The sequence below is a fragment of the Elephas maximus genome, chromosome 4 (assembly GCF_024166365.1).
Source record: "Elephas maximus indicus isolate mEleMax1 chromosome 4, mEleMax1 primary haplotype, whole genome shotgun sequence".
Classification (NCBI taxonomy): Eukaryota; Metazoa; Chordata; class Mammalia; order Proboscidea; family Elephantidae; genus Elephas; species Elephas maximus.
Genome location: NC_064822.1, coordinates 168,008,289 through 168,032,089, shown reverse-complemented (window position 1 = coordinate 168,032,089; position 23,801 = coordinate 168,008,289). Strand labels below are relative to the sequence as shown.

The window sequence follows — 23,801 nt, the reverse complement described above, 5'->3', positions numbered from 1 at the left end:
TAAGCAAATATGAAAGCAAATATTGCTGATACCAATGCTGGGGTCAGAGAATAAGCTTTCAGGCCCACTGCAGGGTAGAGGAGACTCCTCTGAGATTCCCACATGAAACCTAGACCCTTGAAAAGTGTCCCTGTTCAGCAGTGCCCCCTTAAGACCTGCCTGAAGGAAACAGAAATCTCTCTGGAAGAAGTATACACAACCCATGGTCTCAATAAGAACCTAAGTAAGGAAAAATTGGATGAAGGGCATTATGAAGGGTATAAAGGAAAAACTGTAAGAGACTTAAGGTGAAATAGCCAGAAAAACCTAATAAAAGCAGAATTTAGCATAGATGGAAGAGATTATTCACAGTCATATTATTTATAAAGGTTCTACTTTGGAAACAATCCAGATGTCCATGGACAAGGAAATGAATGAATTATGGAATTGTATCACAGTGGAATATTATACAGCCATGAAAATGAAAGAACTGTGGCTACAGTTGGATTCCACCTACAGGCACTTCAGAAGAAAGACCTGGTGATCTACTTCAGAAAACTAAGCCACTGTAAACCTTATGGAGCATGTTCTACTCTGTCACACATGGGGTTGCTATGAATTGGGAGTCAACTCAAGGGTACCTTGTCAATGGCTCCAAATAATAACCTAGATTCTCCTAGTGACATAATGTGGTAATGAAAACTTAGAAAATGGGAGGGAGGAATAATTTACAAAAGTTGGTATAAGGATTATATCTCTGACGGGTGAAAGCCTCACAGGATGGAAAGGACTTCACGAGGAGATTCAGTGGGTGTTGGTAAAGTTCCACCTTACAAAGTACGTGATCGGTTCGTCATGTTTCAGAACTTACACATTCTTTGGTAACTTTCAAGTATTATAAAAACCTTAAAAGCAAAAACCGGAAAGCAACACGCGCCAAGCCAACCACGGGCAGCGGCGCAGAAGCTCTGGGCGTGCGGCTTCGAGCGACGCCGTGTCACAGGGGCCAGGCTCCGCCGCCTCGCAGCACGCATGCGCGTCCGCGCCGACCAATCAGCGAGAGCGAGACTGGTTTTACTCCCGCGCGAGCGCTGAGGTACATCAGCCGAGCGTCGCTGAGGAGAAGCGCGCGGTTCAGGTGAGGAGCGGGATTTGGGAAGGCTGGACTTGCGGGGTCATGTCTCAGGAGATTGATAACTGTGGTCTGTAGCCTTTGGGGTTTTTTTGTGGCGTGAGGAGGAGTTTGTACAGCCCGGGAGTCCGGCCCAGAGGCTGCTCGTGGCGGGTGAGGTAAAACTGCTCCGTGGTGTTATCTGGGGTCTCTGACGGGAAAATGGAGGCCTCGAACCTCACTGAGGGCCGGGCCTGAGCGGGCGAGGGGAGGGTTGAAATTGAAAGTCAGGTCGCTCTTGGGAGGTTAGCAGCGGCGAGTGGAATGCGAGGGCTAAAGTCGCTGGGAGGCTTCGTCTGTCTCTCCCTCCCGCCCACCCCCAAACGCCTCAGAAACTAAAATTAACTAAGGGCTTCTCTTCGTTTTTCCTCGATGTATATTTTGTGGAAATCTCAGGTGGAAGTTAATTTTCCGAGGCCAATCCTCCAGAGTTTTTATATTTTACTTGTATTGCTGTGAATTTATTGTTGGCATGTGCACGACTGGTCTTCCCAACAGTCACATTCTCACTTTGTGACTGAGATGCAGAGACTAGATTTGCCCAAATTTAACCAGCACGAATCTGACAGTGGCAAGGTGAAAATTCAGACCCAGTAGTTCCCAGATCCAACTTTCCGTCGCCAACCTGGAGTCAGGGTTGATGCTGTGATCTTTGTTACCTTTTTGGCCTACTTTCTAAGAGAAATGAGGAAACTTCACAGCCTTTGTTTTTTAAAATTTAATTAACCAAGCGAATCATTCGATATCCCTAATTGTAAAATCTACCAGTATATTTAAATAGTGTATTTAAAATAAGTTTTGAGAGATCTATTTTTAAAGTCAGAAAACACCTACCTACCAATGGCGCCTTCTGGAAGAAAGCATACTGGAAAATCTGTGAAGCCAGCAATGGAGGATCAGGTTACAGGAGCATATGGCTTTGACAGAGAAGATAAAAAGGACTTAAGTGGTTCAGCGGAGGATATTACTGAAGGTACAGTATATCTAATACCTTTGGGCAGTGACAAACCAAAAAACCAAACCCATTGCAGTCAAGTAGATTCCAGCTCACAGCGAGTAGAGTAGAACTGCTTCATAGGGTTTCCAAGGAGTGCCTGGTTGTTTTGAACTGCTGACCTGTTGGTTAGCAGCCGAGGTCTTAACCACGGTGCAGCCAGGCCTCCTTGGCAGTAACAACGTCCTACAATTCATTTGTTTTTGACCCACTATGTTTTAAACTAGAAGTCTGCATTTATAAATTTTTGTTACAAAAAACCAAGACCCCAAAATGAAAATTATTTCATTAAAAATTACCAAAATAGCATACTTATGTTCAAGAATGCTTTTCTTTTTTATTGTCAATGCAGGAAAGACTCCAGTAATTGATAAGCATGGGAAGAAAAGGCCTTCCACAGGAATAGTTCAGGAAGATGTGGGGTAATGTGCTCAAAATAACGTTTGCCTGTTGAAGTACTTTTAAAAAATTCTACTTTGGTTACAATTGTATGTAAAACACTTGGCATGTAATATTTTTCCCAAAACAAGCATGGTATTTTATGTACCTTTAGTTAAAAGTTCTTAATGTAATTTCTTCACAGGGGTGAAGTACAGAATATGCTGGAAAGATTTGGAGGTATGTTTTAGAAGGTATTTGTATATAAAGAAAATTGCTTTAAACCATGACTTTTAAAATGTTAATGTGTACCATTGAATTGATTTTCGACTTACAGTGACCCTATATGACCAACTAGAACTGCTCCATAGGGTTTCCTAGGCTGTAAATCTTTACAGGACAGATCACCAGGTCTTTTCTTCTGTAGAGCTGCTGATGAGTTACAATCACCAGCCTTTCAGTTAGCAGCTGATTACTTAATCATTGTACCACAGGGCTCCTTGACTTGTGTAACAGCAAATGATAATCAGTGGACTACAGGACTGTTATTAATGCCTTGTTCTTATATATAGGATTATGCGTAAGTGGTGTAATTCAGCTTCATAGATTTTCTTACCTTTTCCATATTGTTGATGTGAAGGGTAAGAGTGGTCCTAACAATGGTGAGGTAAGAATGGTAGTTTTCTACATGTGTGAATTTAATGGACTATGGAATATTAGAAGAAAAATGGATGGGAAAACTCTATGTCTGTGTTCACAGGGTAAGTGACTACACACATGTGTACACATTTCAGTTTTTCTCAATTCAGTTATTTTCTATGACTTCCCTGTGTTCTTCAAGGGAGGGGGCAGTATAAATTCAAGCGCCTGAAATTAACACTATTTTTGTGTTAATAAATTACGTAATGGAGAGCTAAAGACAACTTTGCTGTCTAGTAAGAGATACATACTCAGATTCAAAATTTCGTAAGTTATAAATGGTATGTCAGATGAGATAAATTAACTGTTAGAGGATACTATTAAAAAAAAAGTCAATATTGGGTTCCTCTATATGGATTATTCACACAAGCAAGTCTTTTTTGGGAGCTTTGCTCTAACTTGTGGTGACAAAGTGCTTTTTTTATGAACGGTCTTACAAATTCATTATTATAGATGGATACTAAAGTGTAAAATATTTGTATAATAGTTCGGCTCCATTATGATTACTAAAAAATAACCATTGCTTGTAGCTCCATAACATAAAAGCATATGTTTACCAAAGCATTATTTGAAGTATTGTATGAAGTACAGTACTTATGGGAAAATGCCCTAAAAAAAAAAAAAAAATGAAGTATTTTAAAGTGTTCTTAAATTTATTTAGGTATTTACTGAAACTAGAATTTTTTTTATCTTTGGTCTTTGTCTCTTTTAGTAAAAAAGACACTTTAAAAGTATCACTATATTTTTAAAAATAATTTTCTTATGTAACTTTTAATTCTTTGGGATTTTAATTTTTTATAGAATACTTTTGTGTGTTTCATGTAATGAGTTCTAACAATAATTCATCTAAATGTGCCCATTTAATTAGAGGGAATTTTATACACTTAGAAAAATTTAGCTTTTGTGTTTTCACATGAGAAAATTAAAACCTGTACTTGAGATCCCTTATACATATTTTGGAAAATAGAAACTGTTTTGTTTATTACTTCTGTTTTTATAATCTATAAAAAAAAAAAATCTGAAGTTCAGAAAATTAGAATTGCCATACTAGTAGCTGAAAATTTTCTTAGCATAAAGAAATGAGCAAATAATCTTGCTTTTTAAAATGTCTATGTTTCAATTTAATTTAAAATGTCTTTTCAATATTGTTGAATCAGCTTTACTCATAATTAATTTGAACATGTGGAACAAAATAATTTTCTTCAAAATTAAATTTAATGAATATTTCCAATATAGCTGAGATTAACAAGGCTCTTCTTGCAAAGAGAAAAAGATTAGAAATGTATACTAAGGCTTCTCTCAAAAGCAGTAACCAGAAAATTGAAAGTATTTGGAAAACACAAAAAGAGCAAAGGTAAGTTTGTTGTATTCTTAGAGGTACAACATTTGTGTCATTAATTAGTATGCATGAGCTACTAAGCAAATTACTAATGAAAATACTATTGTCTTCTGTTTATTGGAGTAATTAGTCAAAAGTATATTTGGCTTGATTTTTCTCTAAGCAGATAAATCCTTTAGACCTAAACTTCACTTCTTATAGAATTGATATATATCCTAGTAGTCAATAAGGATTACCTTTTTTTCCCCTTTCAAATAACATTTTTTTCCTACTATAAAAGTAATTTATATTCATTCTAGAAATACGCTAGCTGAGTAACAAGTATATAAACCATTAGTCTTGTGGTAGTTAACTGTATTCATTGGTGTAGACAAAGGTCAGTCTCGTGGTAAATAATTTGTGTATTTTAGCTGAATTAACTATTTCTTGTGCAGAACTTTTATTGTGTCAAAGTGCGGAAAAAATTAAGTGAAATATTTCTATTTATAAACCCTATATGATAAATAACCTCATTAAATATCATATCAGAACATATATTCGGTAGAAAAACATGAAAATTAAACTTGCAATAAAATAAGTTTTTTCTGGAAAATTTATACATACAAAGTTTCATTAGTTTTTAAGGGCTAAGATATGTGAGAGGGCGTCTCTGTTATTAGCTTGTTAGGAGAATCATAGTTTTTACTTTTTTTTTTTAATTGTGCTTTAGGTGAAAGTTTACAGCTCAAGTTAGTTTCTCATTCAAAAATTTATACACGTATTGTTATGTGACCCTAGTTACTATCCCCATAATGTGATTGTACATTCTTCCTTTCCACCTTGAATTTCCTGTGTCCATTCAACCAGCTCCTATCCTTTTCTGCCGTCTCATCATGCCTCCAGACAGGAGCTGCCTGTTAGTCTCGTGTGTCTACCTGAACCAGAAAGCACACTGTTTACGAGTATCATTTTATGTCTTATAATCCAGTCTGTCCTTTGAAGAGTTGCCTTCAGGAATGGTTTTAGTTCTGGGTTAACAGAGAATCCGGGCGCTATGTTTTCTGGGATTCCTCCAGTCTCAGTCAGACTGTTAAGTCTGGTCTTTTTACTAGAATTTAAATTCTGCACCCACTTTTCTCCTGCACCATCAGGGACTCTCTGTTGTGTTCCTTGTCAGGCAGTCATTGGTGATAGTCAGGCACCACGTAGTTCTTCTGGTCTCAGGCTGATGGAGTGTCTGGTTTATATGGCCCCTTTTATCTCTCGGGCTAATATTTCCTTGTGTCTTTGGTGTTCTTCATTCTTCTTTGCTCCAGGTGGGTTGGGACCGATTGATGTTACCTTAGATGGCCACTCGTTAGCTTTTAAGACCCCAGACACCACTCACCAAAGTGGGATGCAGAACATTTTCTTAATATACTTTGTTATGCCAGTTGACCCAGATGTCCCCTGAAACCATAGTCTCCAGGCCCCTCCTCCTGCTACACTGTCCCTCGAAGTGTTTGGTTGTGTTCAGGAAACTTCCTAGCTTTCGGTTTAGTCCAGTGGTGATAATTTTACTTCTTGGTTTCCCATCAGATTTAAGCTGCTATTATTTCCTTTTTTGTGTAGTATAAATTGTCAAAAAAATTTTTTGTTTTTGAATGTTAACATCTTTTCATATTCATTATTATGTTTTATAGGCAGAAGCTTAACCAAGAATATTCTCAGCAGTTTCTGAGTTTGTTTCAGCAGTGGGATACAGATGTGCAGAAAGCTGAGGAACAAGAAGAAAAACTAGCTGTTGGTATCATGCTTAGCTTTATAATCAATCTGTTGTAACCAAGTCTCAAGTAGGAAGGGAGAGCCTAGCCTTGTAGTAGACCCATGGAACTTTGCCAGGTTCCGTTACCCATTGCTGGCTATGTGTTTTGGCCCTGCTGAACTGTAAAGCACAGAAGTATAGGTATATATCAAACTTATAAAAATCTTTGCTTCCCGTTAGTTGAGATTCTTATAGTTCCAGGTGACAGAAATTTGCCAGAGCACAAAATAATAATTTTATTTAGGTAGTTTAGCTTTAAGGAGCCCTGGTAGTGCTGTGGTTAAGTGCTCCGCTGCTAACTGAGAAGGCAGCAGTTCGAACCTACCACCCGCTCCAAGGCAGAAAGATGTGGTAGTCTGCTTCCGTAAAGATTACAGCCTTGGAAACCCCGTGGGGGCAGTTCTACTCTGTCCTATTAGGGTCGCTATGAGTTGGAATGGACTGACAGCACACAAGAACTGTTTAGCTTTAGGTAAAGCTAGATGGGGGAGGGGAAGGGTTGCTGATGCATTGTCACCTGGGCTCTATCTCCATTTCTTATTAGGTTCTCTTAATGTAGTAAGCAAGATAGCTTCTTGCAATCCTTGACTTATCACCAGTTTTGTAACCCTAGTCGATTAAGACAGTCTTCCTCAATACCGCTGACAGAAAAGTCCTCTGGAATATATCACTGATCTAGTTTGGATCATTTGCCCCTTCCTGAACTAGTCATTGTGGTCAGGATATGGTTTATTAGTAATGGTCAGACTTGCTGTCATCTGCCCATCCCTATAGGGCTGGAAGTCAGCCCTGCCCATATCCTGCATAACTACTACATTCTACTTTTATTTCATCCTTGCATTGTTTGTAAAATTATCACACATTTTTTATCTAAGAGCTGTAAAATATCACACATTTCTTATTTAAAAGCTGTAAAATTATCATGTATCTCTTCTCTAAGATCCAACGTACTGTTCATATAAAATAATTTAAGGGGGATTGATCATCTCAGTTTGGGAAATACTAAACTCGAAGTGTACATAAAACATCCAAGGGGCAGTGTTGAGTAGATCACTGGATATATGACACTTAGGGGTTATCAGCATAAAGATAGAATTTAAGCTGTGAAAGTGTATAAGTTTAGCAAGGGAAGAATTATAAATGTTAAAGACAAGTCTAAGGGCTGTGCCCTGAAGTACTTCATCATTGTTCCAGGAGATGAGGGGGAACCAGTTAAGGAGAGTGAGAATTAGTGGCCTAATAGAAAACCAAGTGAAGAAAGCCTTTTAACTGTCATATGCTGCTGATGGGCCAAATAAGGTGGATTTGACCACGGGGAGGTCATTGGTATCTTTGTAAGCATGATTTTGGTGGAAGAGTGAGTGCAAAAGCCTGACTGGAATGAGTAGGGGATTGGCAAAGAAAAAAATGGGGTGGTAGCCTGAGGAGAAATGGAATATAGTTTTTGTTTAAGATTAGCTAAATAGTGGTATGTTTGTATGCTGATATGAAAAATCTAGAGGGAAATTTTTTAAATACTGGACAGGGACCACTGCTGAAAAGGACCATTGCTGAGAATAGGTGGGATCTGGTGGCCAGTGAAAAAGTTGGTCTTAGTAAAGAGCAGGGATAGTTCATGCTTAAAAGTAGGAGAGAAGGTAGAGTATACAAGCACAGATGGATGTAGGTAGGTGGTAGATGTGATGGGAGACTAGAAGTAACCTTTGGATTGCTTCTACTTGTTTAGTGAAAAAAGGTCACCAGTTAAGAGTAAAGTTAGTGGAGGGAGGTGTTACCTTTTGAGGACAGAGGAGAAAGTATGAAATAGTATTCTGAGTGTGGGCCAGTGAATGGACTAGGGAAATGTAATTGCCGGGTAACATTAAGGGTCGAATTTAGGTTAGTGATCATAGCGATTATGAATTTAAAGTGAGGCCCGTCGACATGGTTGTGGGTTTTTCTGTAACTATGAATAGCTGCAGAGTACCTAGAGAATTAGATTTTCCAGGGTTGGGGTTTAGCCAAGCAAATGTGATGGTGAGAAAGGGCAAGGTATATATGCATGAGAATATTTATAATGCTTAACCATGGGATTTAAACTGGGAAAAAATGCGGACATGGGGTTGAAGATAAGGGATGGTAAAAGTAGTAGGATGAATGGATTTTAGGTCCTGATAGGTAATTGAGCTGTAGTACTAAGTGAGCTTAAGAGGCAGGGAGGTAGTGTTTGACTAATGGGATATATGGAGAGACAGTATAAATATAATGTTTATAGACACTGGACTGTGGAATCAAATTTGGAATCAAATTCTGGTTTGATCGATTGCTAGCTGTCAAATCATGGACAAATTATCTCTGTACTTCAGTTTTCTCATCTGTGAAAGGGGATGTAATAAGAATACGTATCTCATAGGGTTGTTTTGAGGATTAAATGAGTTCATATATAAATTTATAGGGGTTGAGAACATTGTCTGACACAGTTAATATATAAGTTTTTGCTATTATTAATAGTGTGTACTGGTCATAGTTATTGGTAATGACAAAATCTAGGGTAAGACAGTGTAAGAGAATGGTTAAAATAGGGTGAAAGACAAAAATCATTGGTGGAGAGTAAGTCAAGGAACTGAAAGGCCAGCATTATCAGAAGGATCATCTGTGTGGACATTGAAATCGCCAAGAATTAAGATACATTTTGAATATTGTTGAGAAAGAGTATTTTCTACTTAACTGGTAGGATTATTATATATTAGTGGTGAACACAGATTAATGAAATGTGATCTTAATAGTTAAAAAGAAAATGTTAAAAAAGTATTAATTTTAAAATTAATACTTTTAATGTAGAATTATTTTTTTGCTAAATTTAAAATTTTACCCAAATGTGTTATCACTTTTTCCTTTTATATTTGTAGACTATGTTTCGACAGCAACAAAAATTCTTTCAACAATCTAGAATTATTCAGAGCCAGAGACTGAAAACAATTAAACAGTTATATGAGCAGTTCATAAAGGTTTGTTGTATTTTGGTAGCACAATTCATTCTTATAAAACATAGTGTATATATGGAAGTGGAAATTTTTTTTTCTTTGCAAATCTATGAGGAAAAAACATTTTGGTTTATACATTTTAAATTCTTATCCATTTTCCACTTGAATTCATTATTCCTTATTTAACTTATGTGTTAAATATATTTTTACTTTTAGAATTCATTAATGGTTTTGTAGGAATTAAAAGAGAAAATGATAAATTGGAGATTTTACCTAGAAATGTATATATCATGCATAAAATTAATATTTTAACACTTTAATCTTAGTTCTCTAACAATCAGTGTTTTAGGAGAGCAGCAGTAAATATATAATTGAAAATATAAAGTGTAAATCCTTTTTAACCCGAACCCAGTGCCTTCAAGTCGATTCCGACTCATAGCGACCCTCTAGGTAGTCTATTATTTTGTCTTTGTATCACCACTGTTCATTAAACAGGAAATACCCAACTAATGGAAACCCTGGTGGCGTAGTGGTTAAGTGCTACAGCTGCTAACCGTAAAGGTTGGCAGCTCTAATCCACCAGGCGCTCCTTGGAAACTCTGTGGGGCAGTTCTGCTCTGTCCTGTAGGGTCGCTATGAGTCGGAATTGACTCGATGGCAGTGGGTTTGGATTTGGTTAGGTAGTCTATTTGTCTTTGTATCACCACTGTTCATTAAATAGGAAATACCCAACTAAAATACTGAATCTTTTATTTTCAAATGTATTATCTAAGTGGAAACCCTGATGGCGTAGTGGTTAAGAGCTACAGCTGTCAACCAAAAGGTCGACAGTTGGAATCCACCAGGTGCTCCTTGGAAACCCTGTGGGGCAGTTCTTCTCTGTCCTTTAGGGTTGCTATGAGTTGGAATTGACTGGACAGCAACGGGTTTGGTTTTTTTTTTTTTTTGGTTCATTGTGTAAGTATTTATGGCATATTTGCTTCTAGAATTATTAAAGTGACAAAAAATGGCTTTATATGTCAACTGATAATCATAAAAGAGAGCCCAGATGTATAATAAAAAAGTCCTTGAGGATTAAAATTTTGTGGATTGAAACTTCTCTGTCACGTGCATATTAGTAAATATCTGTGACGCTGATGTCTTATTTACACAGATACACATTTATTTTTTAGTAGCTATTCATTCGGTGGAATCCGCATATACTTTTTTTTAATGGGAGAATTCTTTTAAATAATCAAATACATGTTAAAATGTCACTCTTCTAAAGTACAGTAGTCCCCGATTTATGATGTATTGGAGTTACTACAAACCAGACTTAGAACTGATGAACCACACTTAAAACCATCTTTTTTTTTTTTTTGGTACATCTTACCATTAGTAACATGTACTACATATGATGCAGTGTATAATTTGCAGATGTTTGTTTGTAATGTTTTAAAGCCCCAAAGACTATTGGATTTATAAAGATACTGATAATAAAAAGCAATAATAATGAAAACCAAAAAGAGAGGTAATTGACTTACGTCAGAGAACCAACTTAAGACAGAGTCATCATAACGGAACCCTGTCATAAGTCAGGAACTACCTGTAATTGAATGCTTTGAGTAAACTAGTAAAATAGTTTAAATATTTTTAAAAGAACTTTAAAATCAGGGCTTGGACTTGGTTCATTCTGGTTTGAACCCCTGCTGATAAATTTGCATTTGTAACAAGTTACCAGCCAATGCTAATGATTCTACCTCTACATTTTAACAAGATCCCCAGGTGATTCTTTAATTTTTTTTATTTTTATTGTGCTTTAAGTTAAAGTTTACAAGTCAAGTCAGTCTCACACAGAAACTTTATATACATCTTGCTGTATACTCCCAATTATTTTCCCCCTAATGAGACAGCCTACTCTCTCCTTCCACTCTGTCTTTTTGGTGTCCATTTCGCCAGCTTCTAACCCCCTCTACCCTCTCATCCCCCCTCCAGGCAGGAGATGCCGACATAGTCTTAAGTGTCCACCTGATCCAAGAAGCTCACTCCTCACCAGCATCCCTCTGCAACCCATTGTCCAGCCCAATCCCTGTCTGAAGAGCTGGCTTTGAGAATGGTTTCTGTCCTGGGCCAACAGGTCTGGGGGCCATGACCACTGGGGTCCTTCTAGTCTCAGACCGTTAAGTTTGGTCTTTTTATGAGAATTTGGGGTCTGCATCCCACTGCTCTCCTGCTCCCCGAGGGGCTCTCTGTTGTGTTCCAATCACCGGTTGTAGCCAGGCATCATCTAGTTCTTCCGGTCTCAGGCCCGTGTAGTCTCTGGCTTATGCGGCCCTGTCTCTTGGGCTTGTAATTACCTTGTATCCTTGGTGGTCTTCATTTTCCTTTGATCCAGGTGGGTTGAAACCAATCCATGCCTCTCAGATGGCCTCTTGTCAGCATTTAAGACCCCAGATGCCATTCTCCAAAGTGGGATGCAGAATGTTATCTTAGATTATGCCAGTTAGATGTCCCCTGAAACCATAGTCCCCAAATCCCTGCCTCTGCTATCGTGGCCTTCGAAGCATTCAGTTTATTCAGGAAACTTATTTGCTTTTCGTTTAGTCCAGTTGTGCTGACCTCTCCTGTATTGTGTGTTCTCTTTCCCGTCACCTAAAGTAGTTCTAATCTTCTATCTAATTAGTGAATACCCCTCTCCCACCTTCCTTCCCTCCCCCTCGTAACCATCAAATATTTTTTTTTGTTTAAACTGTTTCTCAAGTTCTTATAATAGTGGTCTTATACAATATTTGTCCTTTTGCAACTAATTTCATTCAGCATAATGCCTTCCAGATTCCTCCATGTTACGAAATGTTTCACAGATTCATCACTGTCCTTTATCGATGCGTAGTATTCCGTTGTGTGAATATACCATAATTTATCTATTCATCCGTTGATGGGCACCTTGGTTGCTTCCATCTTTTTGCTATTGTAAACAGTGCTGAAATAAACACGGGTGTGCATATATCTGTTTGTGTAAAGGCTCTTATTTCTCCAGGATATATTCCAAGGAGTGGGATTGTTGGATTGTATGGTAGTTTATTTCTGGCTTTCTAAGGAAGTGCCAAATCGATTTCCAAAGTGGTTGTACCATTTGACATTCCCACCAGCAGTGTAAAAGTGTTCCCGTTTCTCCACAGCCTCTCCAACATTTATTGTGTTTTTTGGATTAATGCCAGCCTTGTTGGAGTGAGATGAAATCTCATTGTAGTTTTGATTTGCATTTCTCTAATGGCTAATGATTGTGAGCATTTCCTCATGTATCTGTTAGCTACCCAGGTGATTCTTAGGTATGAAGATTCTTAAGATTTTATGGGGATTTTGTTAAAATGCAGATTCTGATTCAGTGTATCTGGGGTAGAATCAGCATTGGCTGGGAACTTGTTAGAGATGCAAATTTCTCAGCAGGGGCTCAAACTGGAATGAACCAGTTCCAAGCCCTGTTTAAAATTTTACACACACACACACACACATATACATATGAACAAAAAACAGTTACTTTAAAAGTGTTTCCTAGTAGAGCTTGTTGGCTTGCTCTAATGCTCCCTGAAAACCATTTATTAATTTGTGTGAAGGTTTGATAAAGAACTGGGAAAGATTTTTACTAAATGTTACCACTTAGGGTAGAATCTTTAGTATTTGACAGTATCAACCTTATTCTTCACATTATTACTAGACTGTAATTTTTATCTCTGCGGAGGTTATTCACTTACTTTCTTTTAAATCCCACTGCTACCGTCCTAGTTCAGGGACCTCATCAGCTTTGCTTGGACTATTAAAACTCTTAACTGATCTGTCTGTTCTCTAATCCATCCTTTATAGATCTGCCATATTATCTTCCTAAAACATATCCTTTCCCACTTGAAAAACTGTATGACCCCTTTTAATTTAGCTTCATTTACTGCCACCTTTTTCTCCCACCCCTTAAAGTAATTTTTTTTGAACTAACTGACCATGTACTTCAATCCTTTTACTTAGGCTCTTCCTTGAGAATACTTTTAAACTCCTTTACCTATTGAAATCTTATTCTTTTGCTAGCTAAATTGGAAGTAGTTCCCATTTTCTACTATATAGCTACAAGTTGCATTTCCATACCTATTACAAAATTTGTTTTTTAAAAGTTTTTTCTCACTAGTATATGGGGGCAATCGTGTAGTCATTTTTAATTCCTCCACAGCACATAACATAGTATTTTTTACATAGTAGGCACTAGATAACTATTTGTTGGATGAAGAGTGAAGATTTAAAACTATTTTTTCATAACTTGAAAGAGGTCATAGTGCAGGTCATTTTATTATCTCTGATGAAATCGTGTCACATTGGCTAACCCACATAGCCCATAAATGGGTTATTACCTGGTGTTTAGAAGGGTTATTATAGATTCTTAAAATTTTGGTATTTATTGATATGGGACTTCTATTTTTTGCTTCATCTTGACCTGAACAGTTCATTAACCCATTGTTTTATGCAGAGTATACTACTGTTGTACCTCCTATATTCAACTCAAATATGACTTTTAAAAACTTCCTTTAGTGGTATTTTGGTCTTCACATATGACTTAGAATTTTATTTGGAATAAAAAAACATTACTTGAATATTAAAAAGTTCTTATTTTTGAAAATTAATTGTACGAGTTTAGAGCTTGAGATGAAACGTGGTGGTTTGTGACTGAACTAACCTTTTGTGTTTTAGACTATGGAGGACCTGGAGAAGAGCCATGATAATCTTTTTACTGGTACACAAAGTGAACTTAAAAAAGAAATGGCTATGTTGCAAAAAAGAATTATGATGGACACTGTAAGTAGTTATATTTAAAACTGAAAAGCTACAGATTAGACACTGAAATACTTTATTTGCTGAAATATGCATAACACTTAACTAAATATTAAACAAATGTTTAATATCTCTTTTCATATAACAGCAACAGCAAGAGATGGCAAGTGTTCGAAAGTCTCTTCAGTCCATGTTATTCTGATGACTCTTTGAAGAAAGAACTTGAACCTAAGTAATATGACACAATTATAACATTAGCTGAGGGCACATCTTTAGTTTAAAAATTCCAGTTTAGATTATTATATCCTGTTATTCATTAGCTTGTTTGTTAAGCACAAGACCCCTTTTCTGTTAACCTTAAATAAAATCTGAACAGTTAACGTGGGTAGCAGCAATTCTAAAGTTATAGTATGAAGCTTTCAGCTCTTTGGTAGTCATAGTGCATTTTTATCCCTAACAATGTCAATTAACTTTAGCAGTGAAGATTATTTTAGGTTTTGGCTTCAGTAGATTTATATCAGTACCAAAAGGTAGAAAGCACAGTATGGAAGATTACATTGTTGTTCTTTAAGAAAAAAAAAATACAAAATATTTTCTATGTACATCTCTTTGTATACACTCATTAAGTTACAAAGCTAATGAAATGTAAGAGTTCAGAAGAAAATCTACACTATTGACTTAAAAAATTTATTAAGAGCAACTTAAGTTTGTGTTCTGGAATAAATTAAACTGCTAAAAATCGTTAACAAGATAAATAAATACCAGTTTTAAGACACAGATTTGTGAATATGTCATTTCTAAAAATATCAAAATACCATTTAATTGGGTTTAGTCCACAATTAAATGACACACTGCCCTTAGCAATGATTACGAGCATTCATTAACATATTAATTACTTATGGTTTAAATATTTCACATCTGTCTTTGAATTACCCAGAAGGTTCTCTTCAGTCTTAGTATTCAGTGACTATATGGAAATTTGATTTTACATTCTTCATTTCCAAACTTGGACAATTCTTACGCCTTGTCTTTTAAAATGCGTATGTTTTAAAACATAGAATAACATGGAATCTTCAGTTGGAAACATTTGATCTAATAAATATTAAATTGTTACAGCATTTGAAATAAGTTAAACTTATTTTTTACTGAAATTGATTTCAGTGGCTCATTCAAAACAAAAAATATGCCCATTAGGAGGAGAGGAGTGACTTTCTCCTGTTTTTCCACAAGTTTTAAATTCTAATTCTTGTGTCTACAACTCACCCTTCTCTTAGTTTTAAGGTTTTCTGTTATTTTTAAAAGTCCATACAGATTCTCTTTTTATAACTGTGATGACTTAATACTGGAAAGAAATTAGTCCTTCACCATTAATACTTGACAAAAAGGGGACAGATTACTTCCTAAATTTTTGCATTTAGTGTATGTTGGTATATAGATAAATTTTAAGTACTATTCAAGCATCTAAGAAGGTCCTTATTTGAGTTTTGCCAGCAGTTACAGAAGCAAAATAACTACTTTAGACCAGAGTGTTCAATTTTTACTGTTTTTACTGTTTTGTTCATAAACCTTTTTCTTTCTTAAGATAGATGAGAGTATGTTATTATTCCTGTACTTTTTTGATTATTTGATCATACAGCATGTGGTCTACAGAACCACTGCATAAAATTAAAAATAGGGTCAGATGGGAGTCTAAAGATTGAATCACAAAGATCCTTGTGACAGTTCCAGTATTCATAAGGAGCAATCTAAATTTTAAGTGAGAGTGGAAAGGTAAAAATTAGTATATAATGTACTTAGTTGTCCAATAAAACTCTATGGGGCAGTTCTACTCTGTCCTGTAGGGTCGCTATGAGTCGGAATCGACTCGATGGCACTTAGTTTTAGTGAGTTGTCCAATAGCTGATATTTTATCCTCTTAACCATATCAAATGAGTGTGTGTACTTAAAGTAACTTCGGCTGATATGCTAAAGGAAAGATATTTTTGCCATGTTTTTTTAAGTTACTAATTTTCTTACATCTCAATTGTGCTTTACTGTTTTATTTTTCATAAGAGAATGTTTAATGTCTTCTTTCTTATTGCAATGAAAGTTTAACTCAGATTATCAAAGAACAAGTTTCTCTCAATATAAAGATTGATTTGTTTTTCTGAACTGGAAGACAAATTTCTGTTACTGAATACAAATTATAGAAAATTCCAGTTAGATCTTTAAATTCTAATTGTACACCAAAATAAGTATTTTTTAATAACACCTTTTGAAAAATGGCTGTTAAGAATAATTTCTTATAAAATTGTTGCAGCAATTATGGGATTATAAGCTATGCACTTATGCAGTATACTATGATCTCACTTTTCAATTTTCAGCAATCAAAGTAAGCATCACTCTCGAGATAGCTATAAAATCCTTCAGGTCCTGAATTTTTATGTAATTACTTGGTAGTGAAAACTCCAAATGCCTAAAATATTTCTCAGAGACAGATTGCTGCTGTTTAGGCTACACTAGCTCACTTTCTTATCCTCAGGATTGAAATTTCTTTCTTTGGTCTTGTTTCTAATTAATTTGTAGATTGTTACACGTTCACTCTGATAATATGTGATCAAAAATGCTGGTATACAATGAGGGCTTCATAACTGAGATAGACATAATGGAATCTGCAGGACTTATGTTTTATATTCAAATATAACCTTATTTGATAGTATACTAGCCTCCTGCAAAGGGGGATTTCCTTCACTCATAGGTTCCCCTAACTGCTTCTCCTCTTCTCCTTGGGCTATTAGTCAATATGCTTGTGAACCTGTTCAGGTGCTTGGTGACATGAAGTCTTGAAGATACTTAAATGAAGGTGTCTTGAAATTTGCAGGCACAAAGCACTAAAGTATGTCATCATATCAAATGAAGCAATGACCTTTGGAAACAAACAAGAAAGTATGTATTATGGTCTGTCTTTTCTGAAGCAGCAGCTATTTTTCTGTTTCCCCCAAATCTCAAACCTTTAAAAAAAAAAAAAAAAAAAGTTCACTGAAAATACTACGTTTTAGAGTACATTCATCTGTTGCACATTTGACCATCACTATAGTCCTCTCAAGGCAGGGTTTTTGTTTTGTTTTTTTTTTATAGTCCTCTCACTCAGCCACCCTGCAGGACAGAGAACTGCCCCATGGGGTTTCCAAGGCTGTAGTCTTTAAGGCAGCAGACTGACATCTGCTGTGGAGCAGCTTGTGGGTTTGAATCACTGACCTTTTGGTTAACAGCCAAGGGCTTCAGCACTGCACCACCAAGGTCAATACGAGTTAGAATCGACTCTACAGCAGTGGGTTTTATAGTCCTCTAGAATATGCAAGGTATTTCACAATTACAGAAACTGTGGCTCAGAGAGGTAAAAGAACTAAACTAAAATACCAAAGCCAGGAAGTTAACAGAACCTGGTTCTTCTGACTCTATACTCGGTCACTTTTCTGCTGTGTAATGAAGCCTCAAATTTTCTACTTATGGGGCTATCAGCCATTATCTTATAATGAACTCATTCCATCAGATATATTTCTTATTCCTTGAGATTAGTTGTAGGAAGGTAAAAGGCCTGGAAAAGACCATAGTTGAAAGAAGGTATGCACAAAATTGTAATGTATACAAAATTAAGGAGGAATCACCATCAGCTGAAAACCAACCGTAAAGATATCCCAACAAAATAAAAAAGTTCAATAATACTTCATTTATCCAATATTGTGGTGGAAGTATTACCAGTGATTTTTTTTTCCCTCAGATGGCTAAAGCTTCTCTCTTTTAAGCATCGTAATTCTGTATTTTATAACCTTTTGAATAGAAATATATATATAAGCTCACATCCCTTTCTTAAGCAGGATGTAATCAATGAAAATTTAACCATTGCTTGATAACTCAGTTATCGCTATGAAATAAAACTATGCCATATCCATAAAGACACATAGGGTTGCCTACTTCTAGCACAAAATGGTCTCAGAAGCTTGAATTTGGTAGTACTGTCTGTTCCGTTTCCTCAACATTAGCTGATAGTTCTTGATGCACTAATCCCATCTAATTTGCTAGCACTAACCCCACCTAAGGAGCTATGGTAGGACAGTAATTAAGTTTTCAGCAGTTTGAACCCACCAGCCACACTGTGGGAGAAAGATACAGCAGTCCGCTTCTGTGAAGATTACAGTCATGAAAAACCTATGGGGCAGTTCTACTCTGTCACAGGAGGTCGCTGTGAGTCGGAATCTACTCGATGGCACTCAGCAAGAACCCCATCTAATTTGCCAGTTATCTGCTGTAAAATGGGAGTAATTCTATAATCTTAACAAGCTTAAGTAAAAGCCAGACACTAATAAGTATTTATAGTCCTTTAAGAGTGAAGTGAGTTTTGAGGTGGAGTTCCTGTGTGACACAAATGGTTAACGTGCTCAACTGTTAACGGAAAGGTTGGAGGTTCAGCTCCACCCAGAGGTGCCTCAGAAGAAAGGCTTGACGATCTACTTCAAAAAAATCAGCCATTTAAAACCTTATGGAGCACAGTTCAACTACAACAAGCATGGATTTGCCTGTATCAAAACCAATTCAGTGGCAACTCTTCAATATTATTTTTTAAGTACACAGTTGTGTTTTCAAGGATTTAAGTTGTTGGAAGCCTGACCTCCAGATATGTGGGCCATTTCTATATAAACAAAATAACTCACAGCTTAAAAGAAGTAATTTTAAATATAATTTAGAAATATTTACAGACTGTAGATACTGAGGCTACTAATGTCACTAAGATGACCTTAAGCATAGTGTTATCTGACATCTGTTAAAAAATCTCAGCAGAAATGTGCTTACTTACCATTGCTATCCATAGGACAACATATTCGTCAACAAAATTACTGAAGTACTGGTCTAAAAATAAAAGACCCGGCCCAATAAACACCGTGTCTTGAAGATATAGTTCACTTTTGGTCATGTGAGCTACCTATAAAAAAGTAAACAAAATCATTTCACTATTAAGTTTTAAATATTTTAGCTTTTATTTTCAGGACTGATAATTGTAACTTCAATATTAAGACAGGTAAGGATAAAAAGACTGACTTCACATTTCATATTGGAATACTGATTCTGAAACTTCTCCAACTCATGACTGGTCGCCTATTAAAGTTTTCAATATTTAAATTCCTTGCTATCAGAAAGTTATAATTGATAATTAAAGCTAAACTAATAATTAAAATAACTTACTATATAGTTACAAGTCTGTCACCCTGAATAGAATAATGACTCATAGTTTCACAGTTTTACCTGGAACACAAATAGCTAACCATTTATAGTGATACCACAAGAGAAAACTTACCCATTGTTTGAAACTGTTTCTAGCCTTGTATTTGAGGACCAAGTGCATTATTTATATCATAAGTCATAAGAGAATTTCTTACCACCAGTTTTTGTGCAACTTTAGCAAAGACACACCCAAACATTAGGGTATAAAGACAAGGATGTTTTTCAAACACATTAGTTGCAGACTTTTTATAGATCATTATTGCCAGTATGATAATTAGTCCTATGTGGAGTCCAGGTGACAAGACACTTGTGCCCTAAAGGATAAAGCAGAAAAGCAGCATCATATTTTGACATATGTTATACCGCACACATTTTTTCAGTATCTATTTTGTGCTAAGAACTAGAGAACTAAAGTATACAGATCAGAGCTGTGCTTTTCAAACTTCCACAAAACCCTAGGGTTACGCAGAGGTAATACAGTGCCACAGATGTCTGATTCAGTTTCACATACATACAAATATAAACTAATAACCAGCTAAAAATAATGTGATTCATTCTATACAAAGTTTTATTACACTGAAGGCCATCAACATTTAAAGGCATTCCAACAATGTTATAATAGGTACATATCTTCCTATGTTCCACTAGCTTGAAGATGACAACAGGCTTTTTAAAAAAAGACATCAATGACATATCTGTTTAAAAAAAAATCTTGATAGGAATGCTAACTTTCCAACTTTAAAGTTTCAAAGTTTTAGAAAATATGAATAAACATTAAAGTATAGCATGAACCCATAACCTGTTGCCATTGAACTGATTCCGACTCATAGCACCCTAAAGGACAGTGCAGAACTGCCCCGTAGGGTTTCTAGGGAGAGCTGGTGAATTGGAACTGCTGACCTTTTGGTTAGCAGCCACAGCTCTTGACCACTATCCCACCAGGGCTCCAAAGTATAACATGAACAAGGTATAAAGAATACAAATACAAGGTGTATACTCATTCAACTTAAGGTTAAAATTTTTAAATTTTAAAAAAGATTAGTTCTTCAAATACATTTCAGTGGAATTTCAATAAAGTTTATTCAGTGAATAATAAACTGCCCCACGTGTGAAATCACTGACCTCGGCTGCTTTCCTGCTATTCAATTAGGAACTCATTCCTCCTGTACCTCCTATTAGCTCAAGTTACAAAATGCAAGAAAACAAACGGCAAGTCTTAATTACGTACAGTAAGGAAACTGGATAATTAAATGGAATGTCAGCAGTCCAAACTTTTTAAATTTTATACTGTTTTTGTCAGGTGCTGTTGAGTCTATTTCGACTCAGCAATCCCATGTGACATACAGTAGAACTGCCCTATTGGATTTCCTAGGCTATAATCTTTATGGGAGCAGATCACCAAGTCATTCCCCCAAGGAGTTTTTGAGGGGTTTTGAACCACCAACCTTCTGGTTAACAACCAAGCGCTTCACTGTTCGCGCCACCAGGCCTCCTTGCTTTTATATTGTTCCTAAAATATATTCTTTAAGGTATTTAGTTCACTTCCCTATTCTTAAACTTTGGCATCTTTTTAGTATCTCTTTATAGGTGGTGGTAAGGAAATTTATCATAAAATTAGTACTGTATGATGATAAAATTAATGCCTTACTGCTATCGTGGATCCATTCTTGCCAACGCCACCATGGAGGATAACATGGAAATAATTTGAACAGGAAAATATTGCTCCACCCACTACTCCAAGAACTGGAAAGATCTTCCATTTTATTTCTAGAATGGGTATCTTTAGGAATAGAGGAAAGAAACAAATCATTAAGAAAATGGAATTTCTATTTCTATTATGGCCCTGTACAATGAGCTGTCCTTTTTTTGTAACTGAACCTTCAATGTCTGGAATGCAGGCTGAAGTGCTAACATTTCTTGAAGTGGTTTTATTCATTAAGTGAAAAATGAATCGAACAAATTCAGCTATGTCCATTTACATAATCATGATAAAATATTTAATCTCACAAAATCTTCACCTGCCTCAAAAGGAACATGAGAAAGAATAGATCGTTTGAATTCAACAGCCTCAAAAAGTGGAATCATGGGAAAGGCAGACATTAAGATCTGCATTATAAATGTAAAAAATATCACAATGTGTGTGCATGCAAAAACTGTGTGTAGTTAATACTCAGGATTAAATCTCTAGCAATATATATTTACCTGTTGGTCAATTGCTGTTCAAGAAAACTTCCAAAGGCAGCAAAGGATTTAAAACAAAGTAACAATGAATTGCCAGAAGCTGTAGGCTACTACCTTTTGAAATTAGACTTGTGAAATATATCAAAATTTGTGAAAACTACAGTTAAAACAAATTCGTATTGAAATTTTTATTGAAAATAGTAAAATTTTGTTGAAAACAGGTGTCCTTTGGTGAGAATAGTGTGCTTTCTTCCTATGGTATTGCCAAAAATTTGAATGAAATTATTTTAAGATTAAATTGAATTCTTCCCCAGTGTTTTACATCATTATACTTAAATGAGGATTCCAAATTTAAGACAACCGTGTCTGACTTACTGATCAGACCTGCCTAACTGCTTCTGGGTCCACTTTCACCTTCTTCTGGTTACTAGCTGAGCAGGTACCAAGATACACAAACATTTCCTCTGATACACTGTATAGGCCTATTATAGCATTTTTTTTTTCTATTTATTTTTACATGATAAGGTATAGGAATGCCAAGGGAAATGTACTACATAAAAATATACTCCACGTCTATTTCTGAGCCTACTGAAATGAACTGCAACTAGTAATCCTAATATTAAATGCCACAGGGAAATTTCTTACTAACTTTTACTGGAGGTATTTTTTTATATAGCTTAGTGATTAAAAATAGAGTCTGGAATCAATCTGCTTAATTCTTAGTTCCAATATTTACTAGCTATGAACTCTTGGACAAATTACTTAACCATTCTAAGCCTTAATTTCTTCATTTGTAAAACAGAATAATGATAGTATCTATTTCAAAGGCTTGTTCTACGTGTCAGGTGAAACACTGACGGTGAAATGTTAGGTACACAATAAGTGTTGAATAAATACCACTTGTTGGCTATTGATATTATCCTCATTGTTATTCTCAACGTTATGGGCATGAAGCTGAGTCAGTTAACCAGTGTTGTGGACTTTATAGTTTTTTCTTCATGAACTTTCTTCCTATGCAAAGCTCGAATTTGTGACAGTGGCCTCCTACGAACCACCTTTTTATCAAAATACTGAGGTCCCAAACCAAGCAGAAAATAAAAACATTCCTTAATATGGGAATCTTCACCTCATAGTGGTTTATGAAAGGTGCAAACTAGCAGCTTTTCTTTCCTAATATTGAGAGACAAGTTTCACATGTAAAATACCTTACTAGATTTATTTTTTTAAGTATTTCATGAGACAAGCTTTGGCCTGGAAAAGGTAGTTCAACTAGTGTATTTAATTTTGTATCAGGGAAATGGTGGTCATTTGCTGCTGTGGTAATATGATATATTCCTGCACAGGGGAAATGCCGTAACGAGGTACACAGGGGAAATACCATAATGAGGTATACAGGGAAATGCCGTAATGAGGTACACAGGATAACAGAATTATAAAATGAAGGAGAAAGGTTAAGAAATTAGATGAATATTAAATGCAGGTATTTTTGAAGAAAAGTAGTAATATTTTTTCTAAATATTTGTAAAGTACTTAAAAGAAATATAAATATTCAGATTTACCGTGTAGTCCCACATTGTTGCTCCTCCAAATGTAGACAACACAAAGACGATTATTAAAGCTACCTGAATTTCAGTTACATCCACTCTAAAGAGGAAGGACATAGAATAAAGTGTCTGTAAAATAAATTCCTGAATATGGAGGTTAGTTAATTATCTATTAAACACTAAAAAAAAACACTAAAGATGTAAAAATCTCTATAGGCTGAGTTTATTTTTACCTTTCGTTCCATCATTATCATCTGACTACACTGTTAAGTGAAAAAGGCTATGAAACAACATACACTCACATACAGGTAAACATGAGCATGTGAAGAGGGAAAAAGCTTGTACAGCATACATCAAATTACTAACAGCAATTATCACTAAGATTACAGAAGACTTTTACTTTGTACTTACTTCTGTAAAGTTTGAAATTTTGTATTTAAGCAATCATATGTTACTCTTGTAATAAGGAAAAAATTATAAAAACAACCATAGGACTTAAGGCAAATTCTTAAAACACTCCCAAGTCAATTTCACTTATAAAGTAGGGAAAATCCCAATAGTCTTCTTTAAGCTCTTAATCAGTCACTACAGTTTTTTGGTCTCCACAGACATGTCTCCTTTGATACATAAACATGCTTAAGTTTTTCACAAAAAACCCCACTATCCAACATTGGTCACTTTAGTCTGCAATGCCTGAAGCTACTGGCACCTCTCTTCATC

At 35.8% G+C, this 23,801-nt stretch overlaps 2 protein-coding genes across 3 annotated transcripts in view; one reads left to right on the top strand and one right to left on the bottom strand.

The window, feature by feature from the left end:
- Positions 1–481: 481 nt before the first annotated feature.
- On the top strand, positions 482–14,299 carry SYCP3 (synaptonemal complex protein 3). Its single transcript, XM_049884179.1, has 9 exons — positions 482–1,117; positions 1,970–2,123; positions 2,497–2,566; positions 2,728–2,762; positions 4,458–4,575; positions 6,222–6,321; positions 9,232–9,330; positions 14,017–14,121; positions 14,246–14,299. The coding sequence occupies exons 2-9, from the start codon at positions 1,991–1,993 to the stop codon at positions 14,297–14,299; spliced, it is 714 nt and encodes a 237-aa protein (XP_049740136.1). The 5' UTR covers positions 482–1,117; positions 1,970–1,990.
- The window catches only part of CHPT1 (choline phosphotransferase 1), a 40,716-nt gene continuing 31,071 nt past the window's right edge, over positions 14,157–23,801 (bottom strand). Inside the window, exons 4-9 of one of the 2 annotated variants that reach the window (XR_007517356.1) lie at positions 23,097–23,181; positions 21,005–21,136; positions 19,512–19,670; positions 18,932–19,057; positions 16,803–17,002; positions 14,157–14,325 (exon numbers count right to left, since the gene is read on the bottom strand). Coding sequence is in view for 1 of the 2 variants with exons in the window: in XM_049884178.1 (XP_049740135.1) it covers positions 14,281–14,325; positions 16,892–17,002; positions 18,932–19,057; positions 19,512–19,670; positions 21,005–21,136; positions 23,097–23,181 (658 nt within the window). In the remaining variant the exon portion in view is untranslated. The remainder of the gene's footprint in view (positions 14,326–16,802; positions 17,003–18,931; positions 19,058–19,511; positions 19,671–21,004; positions 21,137–23,096; positions 23,182–23,801) is intronic. The other variant, XM_049884178.1, reaches the window with a different exon arrangement.